This window comes from Amblyraja radiata, chromosome 27 (genome assembly GCF_010909765.2).
Source record: "Amblyraja radiata isolate CabotCenter1 chromosome 27, sAmbRad1.1.pri, whole genome shotgun sequence".
In the NCBI taxonomy this organism is placed as follows: domain Eukaryota; kingdom Metazoa; phylum Chordata; class Chondrichthyes; order Rajiformes; family Rajidae; genus Amblyraja; species Amblyraja radiata.
In genome coordinates, this window is record NC_045982.1 from 27,099,906 (window position 1) to 27,122,614 (window position 22,709).

The following is a 22,709-nucleotide window of genomic DNA, read 5'->3' on the forward strand; positions in this document are numbered from 1 at the left end:
ATTTCAGATTTCCAGCATTGCTTTTGCAACCCTTTATCTATCATGGACCTTGCCTTTTCACTATTTCCTTCCCCCCTCCTCCTTTCTTTGTATTTTAAAACAATTTTTATTTCCAACATACATTATGATAAATTGTCATTGCTATTTTAATAGTAGACCAGGATTATTCAGAAAACATCATCTATCTATTATTCTATAAAACTCTCGCCCCATCCGTCCGACATCCGTCCGTCCGGCTGCCTGTCTGCCTTTTGATTCGTTGACTTTCTGCCTTTTGATTTGTTGACGGCTGCTCCTTCCTATCAGCTTCCAACACACTTCGAAACAGCTTCCAACACACTTCGAAACAAACTTGCAAGACAGGAACACTCTGAACCTTTCACTGCTGCAGCAGGCAGGAGAGGTGCAATTTGATTTTTTTTTTAATCCACTGCTGAGGGAGGCAGGGGAGTGCTGGAATCTTACATTTGGGAACGGCTTCAGTTCCATTGGACGAATATTGGGTTGGGGGATCACACCATTGGGGGACCAGACCCAACGGGTCTCCACTTGGTCTAGTATAATAATAAAACTATCACTCAGTTCAAATGTAATTTTTTAATAAAGTTCTTACTATTTAAAGCAATATTAATAAAAACATTTAATGGTAGATATTAATAGCTGGGTTCAGGGACCAGAAATCCTCTGCCTCTTAACATTTAGAATAGAATCAAAAGCAAAATACAATGTGCTGGAGGAACATAGTAAGTCAGGCAGCCTCTGTGGAGGGAATAGATTGGTGACATTTTAGGTGGGGAACCTTCTTCAGACTCTATTCACAGATGCAGCTTAACCCAGTGCTAAGTTACTCCAGCACTTTGTGTTTTGCTTAAGTATCCAGCATTCACAGTTCCTTGTGTCTCCAGAATAGAATCAAAGTTTGTCATGTACAAATCTGAGCTGCTTGAGAAAACTGCTGGGATTTTCACAGAACTACTTGGACATTTTCATGGTATGACCCAGTGATCAATCTGCCACACTCAAAGACTCTGTCAGAAGCAACGATCTCAGTGTAATACATTCTATTGCATGAAATACTTTGCCCCCAGTACCACACACACACAGCACACTGACGCCAGCCTGATCGTGTTGTAACCTGCACTGAATGGGTTCAACGGCACAGCACACAAACCAACCATTCACATCGCCTTTTACGCTAGTCTAGCCGCTCTCCCACAATGGATGGTTAAGGACCAGTAATGACCAAGTGCAACTTGAATTTCACTGATGTGGACTCTGGAAAGAAATAAACACAGTTGTCGCTCCAGAAATTCATTTATCTCCGACTTGCCACTTCATTTACTGAACCTACCGATTGTCTTAACATCCTCATGCCAGGTTCTGAGGGTGAAAAACAGTGGCGAGTACGATTACAGTTAGACTCATTTAACAGTGAACCTGTCCAAAGGTGCACAAAACCATACAGAACAGGAGTTCAGCTCTTGGTACAGAAAGTGGGTGAGCTGTAAATAACAAATGTTCAGAGTTTTGAAAGCCGTTCGATGTTGTGCTGAAGGAAAGTCGCAGGTAAGAGCCCGCATTGTCTCAGCTGCTGACGGGCAGGAGGTCACAGGTTGTCCATCATGGCCAGGAGGTCATCGCCTTTACTGCAGTCGTGCCTGGGCTGCTGCTCCTGCACACAAAACTCCCCCATAATCCGCACCAACTCTTCTTGCTGCTGCTGGTCCTGGAGAGGAGGAGAGCACACAGTCTGATCAGCGGGCTGCCGGTTGGCGAGAGGGAATCAATTACGGCTGAGTGTGTGAATGCGCTGCACATTGCGTGGTATAGTTGGAGAGTTGAGCTCGTGGCTTTCTCTCTGAATCGCCAACAGGGAAAATGTAAAACCACCTCCGCTGTTAGGATAGAGCACACTATGGCTGGAATCCTCACTCATAATTGTCATGTAGTGAGTTCTGCTGAAGACCATGCATCTCCAACACAGGGCAAGGCAGAATATGTTTGAATGAATGTTAGAAATTGCAGGAAGAGTAATCTCCTTCAGCCTGTTCCACAGATCAGAGTTGTTCTGATCTTTAAACCTCGCTCCACTTTTCTGCCCAATATTCATAATTCTAGTTTCCATGGCTGTCCATGAGTTAATTTAATCTCAACGCTGACTATGCCCAACGTCTCGGCATCCATAGTCCTCTGGAAGTATATTTCAAATAAAGTAATCTTCCCCCTACCCCGAATGAACAAATAGGATCATGTGCTCATTTACATGAGCTACTATCGAGGCACTGGAGTGCATGGGCATACACGATTTAACATCTTAGGAGTGAGGAAGTCGGAAGGATAATCTCAGATCCATGCATTAAACAGTAACATTGCTGCAAATAACCAGGTCATTCGCTCACCTTGATGGCCTGTATGTTGACAACCCCCTCAGAGAGCTCTGGAGGCCTTATGGTTGCTGCTTGGCTGTAACACAAAAACAGGTCAAGACAAAACGCTGTGGTTTCTTTAGAGCTTAAGAAAGTGAACAGGTGTGTTGTATTTCTGCAATGCTCCTCTTTTAGAAAGCCACTCGTACAAGATATTATCATAGAATCATGGGATTTACTGCATGGTACCCATGTCTGTGCCAACCAAAAGAAGGCACTACATAAATAAGACGCACTTCCTGGAGCTCAGTTTACAAGCTTGTAGCAAATTATACCACTCATCCTTCCAACAGTGCATCCAAAACCCCAGTATTTTTCAGGTGAAAATTGTTTTTTCAAGAAGTTAAGATACAGCTACATACAGTAGGACTTTGGTTATGCTGCATTTACAGTATTGTGCAAAGTTGTGGTCATCCCATTACGGGAAGGATGTGAAAGTTTTGGAGTGGATGCAGAAAAGATTTACCAAATGCCTGAATTAGAGAGGTTTAGCTATGGATAAACTTGGATTGTTTCTCTGGAACATACAGAGGTTGAGATGTTTATAAAATTATGAGAAGCAGAGACAGTCAGAACCTTTTTCCCCAAGGTGGAAACGTCAAAGACTTTAGGGTTTAAAGGAGATGTGCGGAGCAGGTTTTTTTTACAGAGGGTGGTAGGTGGTGGAATCAGATGATAGTAGTGTTTAAGAGGCTTTTAGATAAGCACTTAGATATGCAGGAAGTGGAGAGATAATGATCATGTCTGGGCAGATAACATTAGTTTCTCTTGGCTTTATGTTAGGTATAGACATTGTGAAGGGTTTATTTCTCTGCTGTACGTTTCTATGATCAATGTTTAATTTGTTTATAATCTTGCTGTTGAATAACAAATTGCTATGCTGATTATCAACCTTGCTACTAAAGAGAAGAGTTTATTTTTATTCTGAATTTTTTTTGTATAAACCTCGGTTGATTCTTTTGCTCAAAGAACCCCAGCCTTGCCAGACTCTTCCCATTGCAAAATGTTCTTGTTGTGGATGTGGGAAAGACATGGGTGTGTTTATGGGTGGATGCATGTTGTCAAGAGTGGATGTGTGAACAAGTGGGTGCCTCTGTAGTTATGAATCCTGCTCATTTGAAAGAAACAATGTGAACGTTGGCATGGTCAACTTACTCTTCCTCCTCGTCTGTGCCAAACAGATTTAGGCGAAATCCTGACTCGTTGCCTGCTGATTTCTTGACATCAAGACCTCCCATTAGGCGCGCAAGAAGATTTAGCTCCTCCTTTGCCAATGGATTAGGTGCAGCATTCTCCTAGAGTGAAGGCCAGGAGCCAATCAAGTCCACAGAAATGTCCGAAACGTAAAATACCAGATACAGATTAGCACTGCCCAGGGCTAATACATAAAATGCTGCAAATACTTAGTGACAGGCAGTATCAGGGGAGAGAAGAAATGTGAACCGTTCAGGTCAGTAGCTTTCCATTATTTGGAAAAGTTGGGAATGAAATAAAACTTAAAGTTGTACAGTGAGTGGGGAACTGGATGGTTGAATACGCCTCTGTCTATGCCGTATCTGTGCCTAAGATGAGGCGAGAGCAAGCGTAGGCTCGGCAATATTTTCGCTGGACACCTCCACTCAGTCTGCCTAAACCTGAATATTGACCTCTAACTTCAAGTAACCCTTGCATTCCCTCTCTCCATCCGCCTTCCCCCCCTTCCCAGTTCTCCAACCAGTCCCTGATTACAATTTATCTGTGTTGCTTTGTTGTTACCTTCTCCTAGCTAACAATGATGTATTCTACATTTGATCTCCATCCCCTCTGTCTAATTTTCACACCTTACACTTCCTTATCTCTGTATCTACCTCTCCCCGACTCAGTCTGAAGAAGGGTCTAGACCCGAGACGTCACGTATTCCACTCTCCAGAGATGTTGTCTATCACTCTGAGTAACTCCAGCATTTTGTGTCTGTCTTTGGTTTAAAGCAGCATCTGCAGTTCCTTCTTACAATTATGGTAGTCATTGTTGCCAGCCACTTTCCTCATGATGTTAGGGGTAAGACTGTCAATGTAGTTCAAGAATATGAGACTGTTGTGATTGTTGCAGCTGCTCCTTCTCTTCTCCTCCTTCACTTGCCTCTGTCCTTATCCCTTCTGTTCCCCTCCTTCCTCCCACACCGCAATGCAGCCGCAATTAAGTTAAGAGTAATGAAAAGCATTTTAATTCCCCTTCTTGTTCCCATAACAATCTTTCTACCCTCCGCAACTACACTACCAGAGTGTGGCGAGAGGCAAACTGGAAGAACACAACCTCATATTCCGCTTGTGTAGCCAACAACCCAACAGCACAAAAGGTAAATTCTCCAATTTCATGTAACCCATCTTTTCATCTGACTGCTTTTTACCCTTCCCTCCACCCACTGTGCACACTTTTCTCCCTCTGCTCCCGTCAACCAGTTCTATTCCCCTCTTCCTTCCACCTATTTCCAAACCCTCCTCAGTTCAAGGCCTCAATTTCCTTTTATTCCCTCTTCACCATTCCAACCCCCCTCAGGTTCCCTTCCTTCCATTACTCCCCCCTCCAGTTTCTTTTATCAAGATTCCAGCATCTACAATCTCACTCATCCCCATATTAATTGGCTGCAGATAACATGCAGGAAATACACTAACAGATTCAAGTAAGGTTGAGATAAAAAGTATTAAATACAAATCTGGAATTGAATGGAAGGTCAGCCAGCATCGGAAAAACAACAATATTTTTTATTCTATAAAATTTATAAACAAGGCATGCAAAAAGGAAAATTAAAAAAACCAATTGGGAAGAACAGGTAGAATCAAAGAGAAGCTAGCTGAAGAGGCAAATGCCAGGCTTGAGCGGCTAACGGCACTTACCTTTGCACGGACAGATGAACTCTTCATTGTCCCCATCATGTGGGTTTCCACCTGCCGGGAAACACTGTACCTGTGGCCATTTAGACAAGGTACAAACAGTCATAGACAGGCACTTCATGGAACATCAACAGTAACAAGAGGAGATTTTAATAAACAATATATTCAGAAGCAATGGTTGTATGGTGAGTGGCCACCATCCAACTCCTTGAGACAACCATTGGACAAATAATCCTGGACCAACTGACTGTGAATTGTAGGTAAGACATTGCTATTTCTACCTGCTTTATTTTCTTGTGTACAAGAATCAGTTACAAATAGCATGAAATACCAGTATAATTATATTACAAAATACTGTAGGTCTTACAAAATAGTTACATGAACAGACAACACAGAGGCATCAATTACCAACCCAGTTATTCCCTTAATCGTTGCTATCCATAGAGACAATTGTTTCTAATTTGTTTTGGATTTTAAGAATGTCCACAAACTATTTGCATCTGGTAGATCATGGCGCAGGGCATTTCTATGAATATCGCTACTTTCCTAATCTAGACGAGACCAAGCAGAGTTGTGTAGAAAGGAACTGCAGATGCTGGTTTACACTGAAGATAGACACAAAATGTTGGAGTCATTCAGCAGGACCAGCAGCATCTCTGGAGAGGGTCGAGATCCTTCTTCGACGATGACTTTCTTAGATAATCTATACTATTTTCTCCACTGAAACTGTCAATTCATGTCTCGATACATATTCTAATTCTGCAAAAAAATTTAACACACATCTTTTAAGAACTCAGCTAGTGGCCCCTCTGTGCACGTGTCTAGACAAGTCTGTGCAAGTCATAAGGATCTTTGCATTTCACCCCCATGCACATTTTCAAAGCAAAGTTAGCCAGGGTCCTTTGTACTAATCTTCTCCTGAAATGTGCATTTGGGAGATGTAGCATGAGTCACCTATCCCTTGTGTAACCCAAGCATAAGCCTGGTTCCCTCTAACCACCCTATCTGAACTGCCTTTCTATCATTCTCCTGTTGCAAGGGGTTCCAGCTCCAACCCTTGCAGCAAATTCATCCTTCTTCTCCTGGGCTATGACTCAATGAAAAACCCTTTCCATGCAGAGGATAAAACAGCACACTGCTCAGAATCCTGCACTTTCATGGGACTTGCACTCATTCATACAGATCAGAATGTCCTGGGATGTATGTCTCAAAGATGTCTCCATACTGCGCATCATGTTCACACCAGAACATTTGCTTGACTCGAGGCTGGGTATCACATCTAATCTCATCCTCATTCAATATGCAGAGGAATAGATTATCGGTTAATATTTATGCTGAATTTTAACTTTAATAAACAGAAGCCTGGGGCAATTTAAATGGTGACAGAAACTAACTGTTTAGCATTAACAATTAGGAACACCCACTATGACTTGGGGACGTACATCCCAGGATCTTCTGGTCTGTGGAGCTTAGTGTCAAATTGTCATTACTCACCAAACAACTAAAAATGATCAATGGATCATTTTCAGGGAGATGGAGATGGTTGGCTCAGCTTATACATTCCTGGGTTTGTGCCCAGCAGATCCTAAAGGAATAGACATGGTGTACTTACATGTTGGTGCCGAGCTTAATGACACGGTCACCAAAGAGGTTTAAAGATCCTTCTGCCAATGCACTCGTATAATTGCCAACGGTTTGGAACTTTCTCTGCTCCACCTGTTCTCCATTATAGTTAAACATTCTAGGACAAAATTCCACAAACCAAATGTCAATGTTTTCACATCGTAAAAATATTGCAATTAATTTCATGCTCAACGTTAGAATTCCTAATGGTTTCTATTATTAGTCAGTGATGAATGTATATATTCTTTGGATTATGTAGGAGGGGTTTAATATTAAGTTTGAGTATACTTACAACTTGAATTTATAAAATACAAAATGTACATCTAATGCAAGTCATACGTTTTTTCAACACAAAACTTTCAAGAAGCCAAATATTTTGAAACTCTGCTGTAATAAAAATCTGCAAATGCTCAAACTCCAGAACGTGTAAAAATAACTGAAAATAATCAACTCTTTTTGTCTTGCCATCATGCAAGGTTCCTCTTCTCTTTTCTCATCATTGTTGCTGATCTGTCTGAGAACTGCGATGACATCACTTGTACTTGACTTCACAGTCATGTGTGTGCAGGGAGTCGAGTAGAGGACTGAGCACACAGCAGGAGGAGGAGCACCAGCGGAGCACCAGTGTAAAGAATATGGGTGGACAAATAGCCAATATTTATGAAATTCCACAAAGAAGATTTGTGAACATGCTTGCATATATTGCAAATGAAAAGCAAAATGAAAGAGTTCCCTGAGAAAAGTGAGACAAATCATGCCACAAATCTATGAACATGACAGTATTGAGCACAAGAATATTGTATTACATTGTTCAAGAGTTGGGATGTTATATACATTGATGGACTTGGTATATTGTATACATTCCTGGTTGCCATACTATAGGAAGGATGCGAGTAAGCTGGAACAGGTGAGTAAAGATTGAGAACTACATTGCTGGGTTTGGAAGGCTTGAGTTACAAGTAGAGACTGGATAGCAGGGACTGTCTTCTTCGAGTGAAGGAGGCGGTTACTTTATAATGGTTTATAAACCCACGAAGGCATGGATAAGGTGAATAGTTGCAGTCTTTATCACAGAGGAGGGGTTGCTATAGCTAGGAGGCATAGGTTTATGGTGAGCAGGGAGAGATGGAAGGTGGTCGGTATATAGAACGAGAAGTGTACAGGTAGGTATACTTACAACATTTAAAATACATTTGGACAGGTACATGGATTTGAAAGTTTAGAGCAATACGAGGTAACTGCGGGAAAATGCGATTAGCTCAGATTGACACCTTGATCGGCACAGACAAGTTAGTTTGAAGATAGACACAGAAGCTGGAGTAACTAATCTCTGGAGTGAAGGAATGGGTGACGTTTCGGGTCGAGACCCTTCTTCAGACTTAGGCAGGGGGGTCAAGGGTTGAAGGGTCTATTTCCATGCTGAATGACTCCCTGGCAGAAGACGTCTCATCCAGGAAACCATTAAGGTCTGACGTCAGTATAGTACAAGCATTTAGCAAAATAATAGACACAAGAAACTGCAGCTTCTGGAATCTTGAACAAAACACAAAGTGCAGGACATTTCTTCAGATATCAGTCTGAAGAAGGTTCTGAACCGAAATGTCGCCCATCCATTCCCTTAATTGATGCTGCCTGACCTGCAGAGTTACACCAGCAAAATAAGTTTTGGCAAAATAATGGAATTGATCACCAGCTAAAGGTTTATGAATAATCCAGTTAATTTTCCTTTACTATTCATCAGTGCCTTTTCTATCTATTACTGATCTAAATGAGAGAGAGAGAGAAGGATGACTTTAATGACCCTGGAGCAGTCTTCTCACCAGATGCCCCGACTCTGAAATAAGTTCTTCAATTATTATTCATGGATACCCAACTTTCAAATTTTTGTTTACAATAATTCAATCTGCTTCTGCTGGAATGTCCACAGGTCATTTGGAACCAGTTTACTGTGGAAAGTGTTGTAATGTTGGTGGGATCACTGCCCTACAGAGACGATGAGTTGAATAATTTTAGCGATGATTTCAATTAAATGAGTTAATTGAGCTTTTTTGTGTTAATGTGTTTATGTGGATGGAATTCCTGCTTTGTGATTTAGTGCGTGTTTCACAGAACGATCATTAGACATAATGATTTAGCGTGGGGAAAAATGCCAAAAAACAAACTGAGCAATTGCATGCTTACATTTTAGAAGATCGCACAGAGCCAACACAATTATATTTAGAAAATAGCAAGGAATAAGAGGACATAATTTTTAAAGCAAATAACTTTCCTTCTGCTGCAATGGAGGAAGGCAAGATGGTGGCCACGTGGTCAGGAAATCATCAATGGGAAGGTACAGACACGTGCGAATAAACCAATGTGTTACCTTATCAGCCCTGGAACGTGTGTTCCACAAGGTACAGGCCCAGTAACTGGCAGCACAAATCGGCCATTAGAATTCTGAACCTTATCCTTCAGAAATATGGAGACCTAAAGAGATAAATTAAACACATTAAATAATAAATTATAACATGTGCTACCATTATACATTTCCTTTCATGACACATGTTGCCGATGAGCATACAGTGGCTTGCAAAAGTTTTCATACCCCTTGAACTTTTCCACATTTTGTCACGTTACAACCACAAACGTAAATGTATTTTATTGGGATTTTATGTGATAGACCAACACAAAGTGGCGCATTATTGTGAAGTGGAAGGAAAATGATACATGGTTTTCAAATTTTTTTACAAATAAAAAACTGAAAAGTGTGGCATGCAAAAGTATTCAGCCCTCCTGAGTCAATACTTTGTAGAATCACCTTTCGCTGCAATTACAGCTGCAAGTCTTTTGGGGTATGTCTCTACCAGCTTTGCACATCTAGAGACTGAAACTTTTGCCCATTCTTCTTTACAAAATAGCTCAAGCTCAGTCAGATTGGATGGAGAACGTCTGTGAACAGCAATTTTCAAGTCTTGCCAGAGATTCTCAATTGGATTTAGGTCTGGACTTTGACTGGGCCATTCTAACACATGAATATGATTTGATCTAAACCATTCCATTGTAGCTCTGGCTGTATGTTTAGGGTCGTTGTCCTGCTGGAAGGTGAACCTCCGCCCCAGTCTCAAGTCTTTTGCAGACTCTAACAGGTTTTCTTCCAAGATTGCCCTGTATTTGGCTCCATCCATCTTCCCATCAACTCTGACCAGCTTCCCTGTCCCTGCTGAAGAAAAGCATCCCCACAGCATGATGCTGCCACCACCACGTTTCACAGTGGGGATGGTGTGTTCAGGGTGATGTGCAGTGTTAGTTTTTCACCACACATAGCATTTTGCATTTAGGCCAAAAACTTCAATTTTGGTCTCATCTGACCAGAGCACCTTCCTCCACATGTTTGCTGTGTCCCCCACATGGCTTGTGGCAAACTGCAAACGGGACTTCTTATGGTTTTTTTTCAACAATGGCTTTCTTCTTGCCACTCTTCCATAAAGGCCCGATTTGTGGAGTGCACGACTAATAGTTGTCCTGTGGACAGATTCTCCCACCTGAGCTGTGGATATCTGCAGCTCCTCCAGAGTTACCATGGGCCTCTTGGCTGCTTCTCTGATCAATGCTCACCTTGCCCGGCCTGTCAGTTTAGGTGGACGGCCATGTCTTGGTAGGTTTGCAGTTGTGCCATACTCTTTCCATTTTCGGATGATGGATTGAACAGTGCTCCGTGAGATGTTCAAAGCTTGGGATATTTTTTTAATAACCTAACCCTGCTTTAAACTTTTCCACAACTTTATCCCTGACCTGTCAGGTGTGTTCCTTGGGCTTCATGATGCTGTTTGTTCACTAATGTTCTCCAACAAACCTCTGAGGCCTTCACAGAACAGCTGTATTTATACTGAGATTAGATTACACACAAGTGGACTCTATTTACTAATTAGGTGACTTCTGAAGACAATTGGTTGCACTGGATTTTATTTAGGGGTATCAGAGTAAAGGCGGCTGAATACTTTTGCACGCCACACTTTTCAGTTTTTTATTTGTAAAAAAATTTGAAAACCATGTATCATTTTCCTTCCACTTCACAATAATGCGCCACTTTGTGTTGGTCTATCACATAAAATCCCAATAAAATACATTTACATTTGTGGTTGTAACGTGACAAAATGTGGAAAAGTTCAAGGGGTATGAACACTTTTGCAAGCCACTGTACACGAGTACGTAGCAACCACCATCCTCAGGTACCCAATCCCTATTTAATGGTAAAAGGAAAATCAGCATATTAAAAGATTTTATTTTAAGCAAACGATAATGAAAATGTTGATTTATTTGGGATCTAAATTGTAGTTTCTAGTTTCATTGCAATTCTTCACAAGGGAGATGAATGAGTTTGCGAGTTGAGAATGTTATGATTCATAATATTTTTTAGTTACTCCCACTCTCTCAGAACTTGTTCAATTGATCCAAGGGGTTGAAGTTTGAGATGGTTGGCCCAAGAGGAACGTTTCTGAAAAGTTCCCTTAATTAGTTGTGTCATCTCTTTTCTATTTGTTTTTTCCCCCCAAATTGCATATAAAAGCAAATATCACCATTTTTTCACCTTTGGCCAAAATTAAAATAAAATAACTTTATCTTTACAAATATTGCTCTTACAATTGTAGGAACTCCAAAATGAGAAATAATGGGATAAATATGAGTGTTTCTAGATAGTGCTTAGTAGAATCGATAAAAGAGAATCAATGGTACTTTATTGTCACATGTACCCAGGTACAGTGAAAGTCATTTTTGTGAATGAATAAGTTTATTGGCCAAGTATTCACATACAAGGAATTTGCCTTGGTGCTCAGCCCGCAAGTGATAACATGACATACAATGACAGTTAGGAATAACACATAAACCATTAAACATTAATAATAAAACATTATCGATTAAACATGTGAATTAAATAAAATACCAGAGGAAAAGGAGGCTACAGATTTTTGGTTATTGAGTAGAGCTACTACTCGTGGAAAAAAAGCTGTTTTTATGTTTGACTGTGGCAGCTTTGACAGTCCGGAGTCGCCATCCAGAGGGAAGCGATTCAAAGAGTTTGTGGCCAGGGTGAGAGGGGTCAGACATGATCTTACCCGCTCACTTCCTGGCCTTTGCAGTGTACAGTTCGTCAATGGAGGGAAGGTTGCAGCCAATAACCTTCTCAGCTGATCGGACGATTCCCTGCAGCCTCCGGATGTCGTGCTTGGTGGCCGATCCAAACCAGACGACCATGATGGAGAAGGTGATGACAGACTCCACGATGGCTGTATAGAATTGGACCATCATTGCCTGTGGCAGATTGTGCTTTCTCAGCTGCCGCAGTAAGTACATCCTCTGTTGTGCCTTTTTGACTGTGGAGTCAATGGTAGCCCCCTACTTAAGGTCCTTGGAGATGATGGTTCCCAGGAACTTAAAAGACTCCACAGATGTGACTGTGGTGTTGTTGATGGTGAGTGGGGTGAGGGGAGGGGGAGCTCTTCTGAAGTCTCAAATCAATTCCACTGTCTTGAGAGCGTTGAGCTCCAGGTTGTTGCGATGGCACCAGGACTTCCTGTCTGTAGGCAGATTCCTCCCCATCCTGGATCAGTACAATCAGGGTTGTGTTGTCCGCAAACATGAGAAGCTTGACAGAGGAGTGCATGCAATTCAGTAAAATCTTACTATACAGAAGCACACTCATACCCAAGTACAAGAGTGTAAGTGAGAATATATTGAGACAGTACACAAGAGTCGTCATGTTTCCGCCACCAACTTGTATCTTTCAAGTTTCTCGAAAATATAGAGTCTTAACCTGGCGGATAAGATGTAGAAAAAAAGAACTGCCGATGTTGGTTTATACCAAAGATAGACACAAAGTGCTGGAGTAACTCAGCGGGTCAGGCAGCATCTCTGGAGTTGTTTTGGGTCAGGACCCTTCTTCATACTGAAAGTAGAGGGTATGGGGGGGGGCAGGTGATTTCTATGCTGAAAATCATAAAATTCTTACACACAATTAGGGCACAAGGGATCAGAGGTAACAGACTGTTTAAGAAAGAACTGCAGATGCTGGAAAAATCAAAGGTAGACAAAAATGCTGTAGAAACTCAGCGGATGAGGCAGCATCTATGGAGCAAAGGAATAAGTGATGTTTCAGGACGAGACTCTTCTTCAGACTGGGGTAATAGACTGATATGGTTTGAGGATTGGCTTAAAAACAGTAGAGAGAAAAGGAATGTGTCATTTTCAGGCTGTGTAACTGACTAGTTGGATCTGGCAAGGAGTCAGTAATCGTATCAATGATTTAGATGCAGTGTCCAGTATAATATATCCAAGTTTACTGATGAAATTAGGTGATAGTCCGAGTTGTGAGCAGTGAAGACTTTAAAGGGATTGAGACAGTCTATAAAATAAGATTGGGTTATTGAATACAATGTGGAAAGGAATGAAGTCATAATTTGGGGAAAGAAGAGGAAATCAGGATACTTTTGAAACGGTAAGCGAGAGACAAGTGTTGGTGTCCAGAGGGACCTGTGTGTACTCCGAAACAAACTGCTATACATTTAAGATGCAGGTATAGAAAATAATTAGGAAAACAAACGATATTGCAAGAGATCTTGCTACAATTATAAAAAAAGGTCCTGATTTGACTGCATTGGAAAATTGTGTAAAGGTCTGGTCTTCTTATTTAAGGAAAGACTTACTTGTGATAGCGGGTGTGCATTAGCTTCACCAGACTGATTCTTGGTATTGCGCAGATAGGGGTGGGCTGGACACTGGTCTGTCACAGACGTAGAGATGGGCTATTACTATCCCAAGTTTAGAACAATGAGAGAACATAAGAATGCTTAAGGGCTTGCCTGGTTATATGTAGGGATGTTGTTTCCCCTGACTGGTATATTTAGAAACAAGTGTCAAAGCAAAAGATTGGTCACAGAAGAAATGTTGTCACCTTGAAGACAGATAAGCATATTTGGGTCTCAAACTATGAGGTTATGTAATTAAGTGTATTCAAGGCAGTTTGATAGATTTTTGGGTATGAGACAATTAAGAGATACACGGTTCATATAGACAGTGATATTGAGGAAAAAGGTCAGCCATGATCCTACCAAATGAAGAGAATATGGAAGGGACTAAACAAGCTACTTCTCATCTATTACTCGTGTCATCATGGAACTGGGAGACCACTTACCCTGATATGCAAGTCCTGAAAGAAAATGAGCAGGGTTTGCCTGATGAGTTGAAACTCCCCAACAGGTAGGCAGCTGTACAACTGTCAATTAAAGAAAGGTAGAAACATACGCATTAAATGCCAAACTAGCAAATTCCAAGATGCAATAAGAGTGTAATTCTTATGCATCCAAAGCATTATCTTAACACAGCATCGTGTTATGTTTGTGCATGACCTTTTATAGGCCATACTCTATCTCGTGAAACCACTGAGCGTGTCTACTTCACCAACCTATCTGTATTGCCACTTTCAGGGAATTATGAATTTGAACCCCAAAGTCCCTTTGTTAATCAACATTCCGCAGCATCCTACCATTTGCTATATATATGTTGTTCCCTGATTTGACTTCCTAAAATGCATCACCTTGCACTTGTTGGGATTTGGAATTCCATCAGCCAATGCTCCACTCAACATTCCATCCAACATTATACCCTTATACAACCTACCTCTCTATCGACAACACCACCAATTTCCAAAGATAGACACAAAATGCAAGGGCAACTGCATCACAGGAGAAGATGGATAAAGGGGCTGTCCCACTACGACAACCTAATCCGCGAGTTCAGAAGAGTTTGCCCTCGACTCATACTCGCAGCATGGTCGACACGAGGTCCTAGGAGGTCTTTGTAACTCTCCTTCATGCTCGAGAGTAGTCCCGGCATAATCGAGGCCTCAGCTAGGTCGCGGCGTATTTTTCAACATGCTGAAAAAGGCCCGCGAGTAAAGAAAGGTGGCAACGGGAAAAAATATATATAAATAAATAAATAACGTGGGGGTTTTTTTCCCTCGTAGGTTTAGTCGAGGTAGGTCGTAGTAGGTCGGCATGTTATTGGTAGGTAATCAAGGGTAGTCGAAGGGAATCATAGATAGTCTACAACATAGTCGAAGGGAGATCGAAGGAGGTCGTCTTCATTCTCCACAATTCGGTGTCCAATTTTCCCGGCTAGTCGAAGCTAGTCTTCAACATAGTCGAAGGAGGTCAAAGGAGGTCTTCTACATAGTCGAAGGAGGTCTTCAATATGATACTTACTCAAACTCTTTTAAACTCGTCAATTAGGTCGCCACAGTGGGACAGGCCCTTAAGTAACATTTCAGGTCAGGACCCTTCGTCAGACATTCTTACTTATCCATTTTCTACAGAGATGCTGCCTGACCCACTTAGTTACTCCAGCATTCTGTGGCTATGTTTGGTACAAACCAGCATCTGCAATTCCTTTTTATTACCACCAATTTCCTTTTATTGCAAGTAGCATGTCAACTGGCAATTTAGAAAAAAATTACACTTTCACTTTTCATCTGTACAATTCAGAATGCAACTTATGAAAGGTTATCAGTCCAAAACCTTCACTACGTTCTTCACTCCATAGATATTGCCAAACATGCTGTTAATTTCAGAATATTTTTGCCTTTTTATTTTAGATTTCTACAATTTTATTCAGAGGGACCTAGTGTTCTCCATTATACAGCATAATGTTGCTTATGTCTCCATTATAAACATTAGAGGAGCTAGATAAAAGGTTAAGAGCAACAGATACAAATTAGAAATGTTTAAGATGCTGGAAAAATCGAAGGTAGACAAAAATGCTGGAGAAACTCAGCGTGAGAGGCAGCATCTATGGAGAGAAGAAATAGGTGACGTTTCGGGTCGAGACCCTTCTTCAGACTGAAATGTAAATTCAAATTAGAGATGTAAACATTTATTCTAACTTTCAGTGTCATACACTCTTCTGATCTGAAAATTCAAAAATAACACCTTGCTGTTTTACGTTCAACTGAACCTTAAATCCACTCTCTCCTGCCATTCTTTCCCACCATCACTGAGAAACTAGTGGACTTTGTCATCATTTTGCTAATACATCCCTTCAGCTGCCCCTGCCACAAGCTCTTGCCATTCAAGCCACATTTCACCCAATGTTCCTTCTGCACTTGTATTTTATTCTAATTTCCCCTGCATATCCCACTCATATCTCATCTGGAACATAATCACATTGAATAATGGCAAATAATTCTCTACATACCAAGGTAGGTGACATTGTAGTCTTCTTTTTCTCATGTACCCTCCTACTGAATCATTCCTCAAATGAACTACTATCTCCTAGATAATATTGACTGTTCACTGAAAGATGTCACCAGACCACCGCTGTATAAGCTTCGTGTTCAAGAAGAAATTGATTTGTGGTTGAATATTTGCTTTGTGTTGGTAAAAATCACAGCATCAAGTGTAAAAACAACACCCACCTCGATCAGTTGTCGGAATGTCTCATCTACTTGGTTTAAAATGCTTGGAGAATCACGTACAAAGTCCTTGACTGCATCCATATGATTGAACGTGACCAAGATGAGGTCTTTTGGCCGTGGGCAGAGGAGTACTTGGTATTTTAATGCCATCGTCATCAAGTCATAGAGCTGGGGCATATGGAAAAAGATAAAAATACCCAATGCACACAGGGAAAAATATAATTTTCTTTCACCCACCATCTTTGTTTCTTTCTGCCCCTTCCTCACCCCAGTCTGCCCCTGAGATGTTACCATGTGTTCTATTTGACCCGAGGCCTATGATTCCAACCCTACATCAACTGAGGTGGGGAAGTAAGTTGCTGGCTCACAATGTGAACCAACTGATCAGTCCACAGGAGCTCGCAAACAGTAAGAGTCCCATTTATTGTTCGTGCATAATTTTAAGAAACTAGATTTAGCTACAGATGGTTGCTGCCCACATCTATTAACCCAAGATATGTGAAAGGGTGAAGTTGGGCCATTGGTTTGAGTTGGGAGTGTGACTGGCCAAATAAGAAACATTGACATCAGAGCATAAGCCACAGTCGTGGACTGTGTCAATTTTAAGGGTCTGGCTCAGACCAGTAGCAGATGTAAAAAGCATTTTCTATTTTTTGATTAAAACCAGAATCTAATTTTATGTTTTCGTTAGTAGTTAAATTACTTGCATATTGATAAAACAGTCAATTCATTAGAAGGATTTATTCACCTTGTCCATGCTAGCCTGGTTTAGCCTCATAATGGAGGCATGCGCCAGTCGATCAAACACAGTTCTGAGGGCTTTCTTAGAATACAGCTCCTGAGGTTTGAACAGTTCTTCCATGAATTTTTTATTAAACATTGTACTGACAATGTCGTTCATTACTGGAAAAAAGCAGAAAGAAATTACAATCATAAGCATCTTCTTCGCCAGCCTAGCAGGTAAATAACATATCATGGGCAGAACTGAACAGTTGAGCAGGAAAAATGTGATTACGCTGGAGTACATAAAACTTATGGAGGATGAAAAATCTGAGGTATGCGGAAGGATTGAATCAAAAAAGGATGTTTTCTTTGGAATAGAACCCAAGCTGTGAATTAATTCAAGTGCATAAAATGATGAGGTGCCTGGATAGAGTAAGCAGGAATGATCTATTCCTATTAGTTAGAGCTGAAAAATGAACTCAGATTTATTGTACCAGATAGCAGACAAGGATAGGAGTCGGAAACGCAGTACCTTTAGGGTTAGATGAACAACTATACTCAACATCTCCCGGATTTATCTCCACAATTTTTATATTTGTAATCTCCTTTCTTTCTTGCTCTCCTTTCCTTTCTATTAGCTTACAGTTTCTCTTATCTCTTTCTTTCACTATTTCTTTTCTTTAAATAAAACCTTAAAAAATTGAAGCTATGTAAGAACTCTGTAACCAGTTTGTCGTTTATTATCACGTGTACATATGCTTTCAATAAAAAAATAATTTAAAAAACTCAGTACCTCCAGAGACAGAAACCCTTGGCACATTTAACAACTCTTGGACATGTGCTGGAATTGCCCTGAACCGCAGGGTTACAGTCCTAGTGACAGAGATGGGATTTGGCTGAACATCTCTTTTTCAACCAGCACAGACATGATGGGCAAGTGGCCTCTAAAGCTATAGATTTTCATAGATTTCTAAGCAAACATGTGGCCTTCACTCTGTCTATGGATTCACCACCAAGTCTAGGGTGGTGCAGAGACATCCTGAGTTGAGATAGGAAGGGAAACGTGCAAGTATTTTTTTTTAAAATTTATAGCATTTAAAGTGGATATAAAATCTATAAAAACAATGATTTTTTTTAATTGGAATTTCTTTGATCAGAGAAAGTTACAAACTGTTCAAAAACACTTGGCAGCAGAGACTGTGAAGCCATGCTTTTGGATGGTTAGACCCATAGGACTGCCAGTAGCAAGTATAGCCAGGGGAGTGGGGCAGCTAGGGTGGAAACAGCATGTCAGGGATGGGCAGTGACTGCTATGCATGCCTGAGGCAATCTGTGGATGATACACATGGTATTCACCTTCTAACCCCCATGTTTAACTCGCCTGTCTTTTTGCAAATCTCACATATCTCTTAACCATTTTACTTTATACAAAGAAATCAGGGTTGATGCTTATTTTATGTAATAACCTTGAGTTACCTTGAAAATCCACTAATTTCCCCGCATCAGTCCCAATAGTTATATCTCTAAAAAAATGACAACCGTTATTTTCCCTTCGTAATACCTTGCAGAATCAGAAAATCATAATATCATTAAAGTTGCTTGTCACCACTTTCTCTGTGGGGAAATACATTGCATTTTCAAATCAACCACCTTATTGAAGTAGTAGTCTTACATTTGTTACCCATTTCAGAATCCAAGGAATCTTGGAGGATCTGCAATGCATCCACTATGTCTGTAGCTCTCTCATTTTGAAACTTAGGATGCAGTCCAGAGGATTTGATCAGTTTTAGTCTACCTTAATTTATCCAGTAATGCAAGTTCCTTATTTTTTTTGCTGCCGTTTATTTCTATAGTGTTTCAGATGTATTTGTTACATCCTCTGCAACAAAGACTTCCAAAATATTTATTTACCACTCTGCCATTACTTTATTCCGCAGAATAACATTATTTTCCAGACTCAAAATGAGTCTGTTATTTTGGCTACACTCTGCCTTTCCACTGCTGTTGAACCTTTTATTTTCCCCCAATCTACTGCAATAAATCCACCAGTGAAATCAATACAATCTGATTAATATTCAATATACTAGTTTCCAACTCAATATTTTTTTTTCTTTCTAAAACAGATTAAATTGCAGAATATTGGGATCATTTTACTCACAAATGTCCTTATCTGAAATTACTAATTAATCCTGCCTCATTACATACAGTGCCCTCCATAATGTTTGGGACAAAGACACATCATTTATTTATTTGCCTCTGTACTCCACAATTTAAGATTTGTAATAGAAAAAAATCACATCTGGTTGAAGTGCACATTGTCAGATTTTAATTACCTTTAGGCCATTTTTATAAATTTTGGTTTCACCATGTAGAAATTACAGCAGTGTTTATACATAGTCCCCCCATTTCAGCCTGGAGTCGATACCCAAAACACCCGACTCGTTGATTTCTTGTGTATCTGACTCCCACCCCTTGGTATAATAATTCTAAATCTGCTATGATGACATTACACAAGATGGCATTTCATTAGATGTACAGTAAATACCAGCGGAAGAACTGACATACTTTACTTACCTTTGTTAACTCACTTTAGTAGTCTCTATTCATTGTTGTTAATTAAAATAATTTGAGGAAACTTGTTTTGAGGGATTAAGGGGATGCAGCCCACCCCGTTAGTTTAGGTTAGACATTGTTTACTATACTTTTACCTAAATAAGCCTATTCTTTTCCTTCATTACCCAACCCCTTACTAACCTTTTAACCTAGAATATTGTTTCAAGCATCCCACTGAAAGTTGAAATTATGGTTTGTATTGACGAAAAATTACCAAATTCTTTGACGCTTTGCCAAGACTAGTGATTACTGCTGTTGAGAACGAATTCATCATCACTTACGATTTCTTTTGCAGTAAATCATGAAAATTCATAATCTGTATTCATTTGATGGCATTTGTTTACGTTTTGTTTCTCGTCTTTCTGCCGCCAGATGGCAGCACAGATGTGATTTCTCATTCTCTCGGGTGGAAATAAAGTGTGCGGTATGTTTAAAAAGCGGGATTTTTTCCGATTTACGTGGTGTCTGAAATTTATGTTGGGGTTGGAGCTGGAGTCGGGACTCCAGCAGCACCAAAATTGCTTTGACTCCGACTCGACGACAATGACTCCACAGCCCTGATTTTTATCAAGGCACCGTAATGTTTGGGGCACAGCAATGTCATGTAAATGAGAGGAGTCATGTTTAGTATTTTGTTGCATATCCTTTGCATGCAATGACTGCTTGAAGTCTGCGATTCATTGACATCACCAGTGCTGGGTATCTTCTCTGGTGATGCTCTGCCAGGCCTGTATTGCAACCATCTTTAGCTTATGCTTGTTTTGGGGGCTAGTCCCCTTCAGTTTTCTCTTTAGCATATAAAAAAAAGGCATGCTGAATTGGGTTCAGATCGAGTGATTGACTAGGCCACTCAAGAATTTACAATTTTTGTTCCAAACAGTTGATTTTGGTAAGCCTAAGGTTTAGCTGATGTCTCTAACAGTTTTATTCTTGTTTCTCAGTCTCATAATGGCTTCTTTGCCTTTCATTGGCACAACTTTGGTCCTCATGTTGATAAACAGCAATAAAAGTTTCCAAAGGTGATGGAAGACTAGGTGCTGAGAGCTCTCTTATACCTGCATTAAGGAGGCAATTAAACACATCTGAGCAATTACAAACGGCTGTGAAGCCATGTGTCCCAAACATTATGGTGCCCTGAAATGGGGGGACTATGTATAAGCACAGCTGTAATGTCTACATGGTGAAAACAAAATGTATAAAAATACCCTTTGATAAAATCTAACAATGTGCACTTTAACCACCTGTTTGTTTTCTATTACAAATCTCAAATTATGGAAATAAATAAATTATGGGTCTTTGTCCCAAATATTATGACAAGGTGTAAAATTAACTTGTTACATTGTATGTTGTTTGATAAAACTGATCAAAATGCAAAACAAACTCATCTTCTACACTACCCACATATTAGTATGTGTGAATTAAAATCCAATCATACGAACTGTTACAAAACTGCTCAAATCGAGAGCTTTAACTGTTCTGTATGATAGTTTCATGTTAAGTTTTTGGTTCACTCATCCCGTTCCACCGAAATCAACCCCTCCCCAGGTACTTTTCCCTGCAATGGGTCGGTGGGGGTCCTGCGAGTCGGCTGCCCTGCCATCAACATGTTCGTTATTTAGACTTTTTTTTTTTTTAGTGTGTCCAAATGTTTGCTTTAATGTCTCTCGGTATGTCTTGTGTAGGGGAGGGAAGGGGGGGACCACTTTCGGTCGCCTCCTCGACGGTGAGGCGACTTTTTCCATGTTGCCTCCCTCGCGGCCTAACAGCATGGATTGGAGCGGCCTTTCCCGGAGTCGGGCCCAAGAGCTTCAGTAGCGGGCACAGCGTGGACTTTTCCATCACGGAGCGGGCGAACCCTTGCCGGGAGTCACCAGAGAGGAGTGCTCCGACCGGGGGTCACCAGAGAGGAGTGACTTTGACATCATGGGGCGGTGGACTTACCATCCGGAGTCTGGGATCCCTTGCCGGGGGTCGCCGGAGAAGAGCTCCGACCGCCGGCCTATAACATTCTGAAGCCGCAGTCTCCAGTAAGAAAGTGCCAATTAGGGCACCAGGCCGTGGAGTGTGTTCAACCGTCCCAATGTCGAAGTGTGGATCATCCAGACGAGAGGGCCTGTACATTGGGCCGTCCGTAGCGGTGACTACGGAGGGTTCATGGCCCCGACCACGGGTGAACCAAGGAGGAGGACTGGCTGAACTTTGTGCCTTCCACCACAGTGAAGAATGCTGTGGTGGATGTTTGTGTTAAATCTTATTGTGTATTGTGTGTTCTTTTTAAGTGTGTCGCTGCTGGCAAATTAATTTCACTGCACCTTCGGGTGCATGTGACGAATAAAATTGACTTTAAAAAAAAATGTAAGACATGTAACACCTGCCCCTATACTTCCTCCCTCACCTCCATCCACAGACTCCAGTCTTCCAAGTGAGACAGAGATCCACAAGCATTTACTCTAACCTCATCTACTGCATCCGGTATTCCCAATGTGGCCTCCTGTACATCACCAAGACCAAGTGTAGACTCGGCAACAGTCTCATCGAACACTTGTGCTCAATCCACCAAGGCCTACTGGATCCTCCGGTTGCAAAGCACTTTAACTCTTTGTCCTATTCCCATTTTAACCTATATCACCTGGGCTTACTCCAATGCCAGAGTGAGGCTACACACAAACAGGAGAAGCAATTCATCATATTCCACTTGGATATCTTACAACACAATGGTATGAACATGGTCTTCTCCAAATTTATCATGGTCTTCTCCAATTTTCTGTAACTATAAAACCCTCTCCCTTCATCTCCTCTAAATCCTCTCCCCTTTTCCCGATCCCCACTCCTGTGTCCCACCTGGACTCGCACCCATTTCTCCCCTACATTCCTTCCTCTAGCATCACAATTCACAACTCTTCAATCCTTTTGTCTCGCACATTGTCTTTTCATCTCTGGCCTATGTCCACCATCTGCCTATCAATAACCTCCCTCATCTGTATCAACCTATTACCTGCCAGGCTT

At 41.0% G+C, this 22,709-nt stretch overlaps 1 protein-coding gene across 1 annotated transcript in view; it reads right to left on the reverse strand.

Annotated features, from left to right (window-relative positions):
- Window positions 1–585: 585 nt before the first annotated feature.
- oscp1 (organic solute carrier partner 1) overlaps window positions 586–22,709 on the reverse strand; it is a 32,814-nt gene continuing 10,690 nt past the window's right edge. The window contains exons 2-10 of the mRNA XM_033045436.1: window positions 17,116–17,270; window positions 16,368–16,535; window positions 14,091–14,171; window positions 9,285–9,388; window positions 6,909–7,037; window positions 5,300–5,369; window positions 3,582–3,721; window positions 2,400–2,463; window positions 586–1,726 (exon numbers count right to left, since the gene is read on the reverse strand). Coding sequence (XP_032901327.1) covers window positions 1,607–1,726; window positions 2,400–2,463; window positions 3,582–3,721; window positions 5,300–5,369; window positions 6,909–7,037; window positions 9,285–9,388; window positions 14,091–14,171; window positions 16,368–16,535; window positions 17,116–17,270 — 1,031 coding nt within the window. The 3' untranslated portion in view covers window positions 586–1,606. The remainder of the gene's footprint in view (window positions 1,727–2,399; window positions 2,464–3,581; window positions 3,722–5,299; window positions 5,370–6,908; window positions 7,038–9,284; window positions 9,389–14,090; window positions 14,172–16,367; window positions 16,536–17,115; window positions 17,271–22,709) is intronic.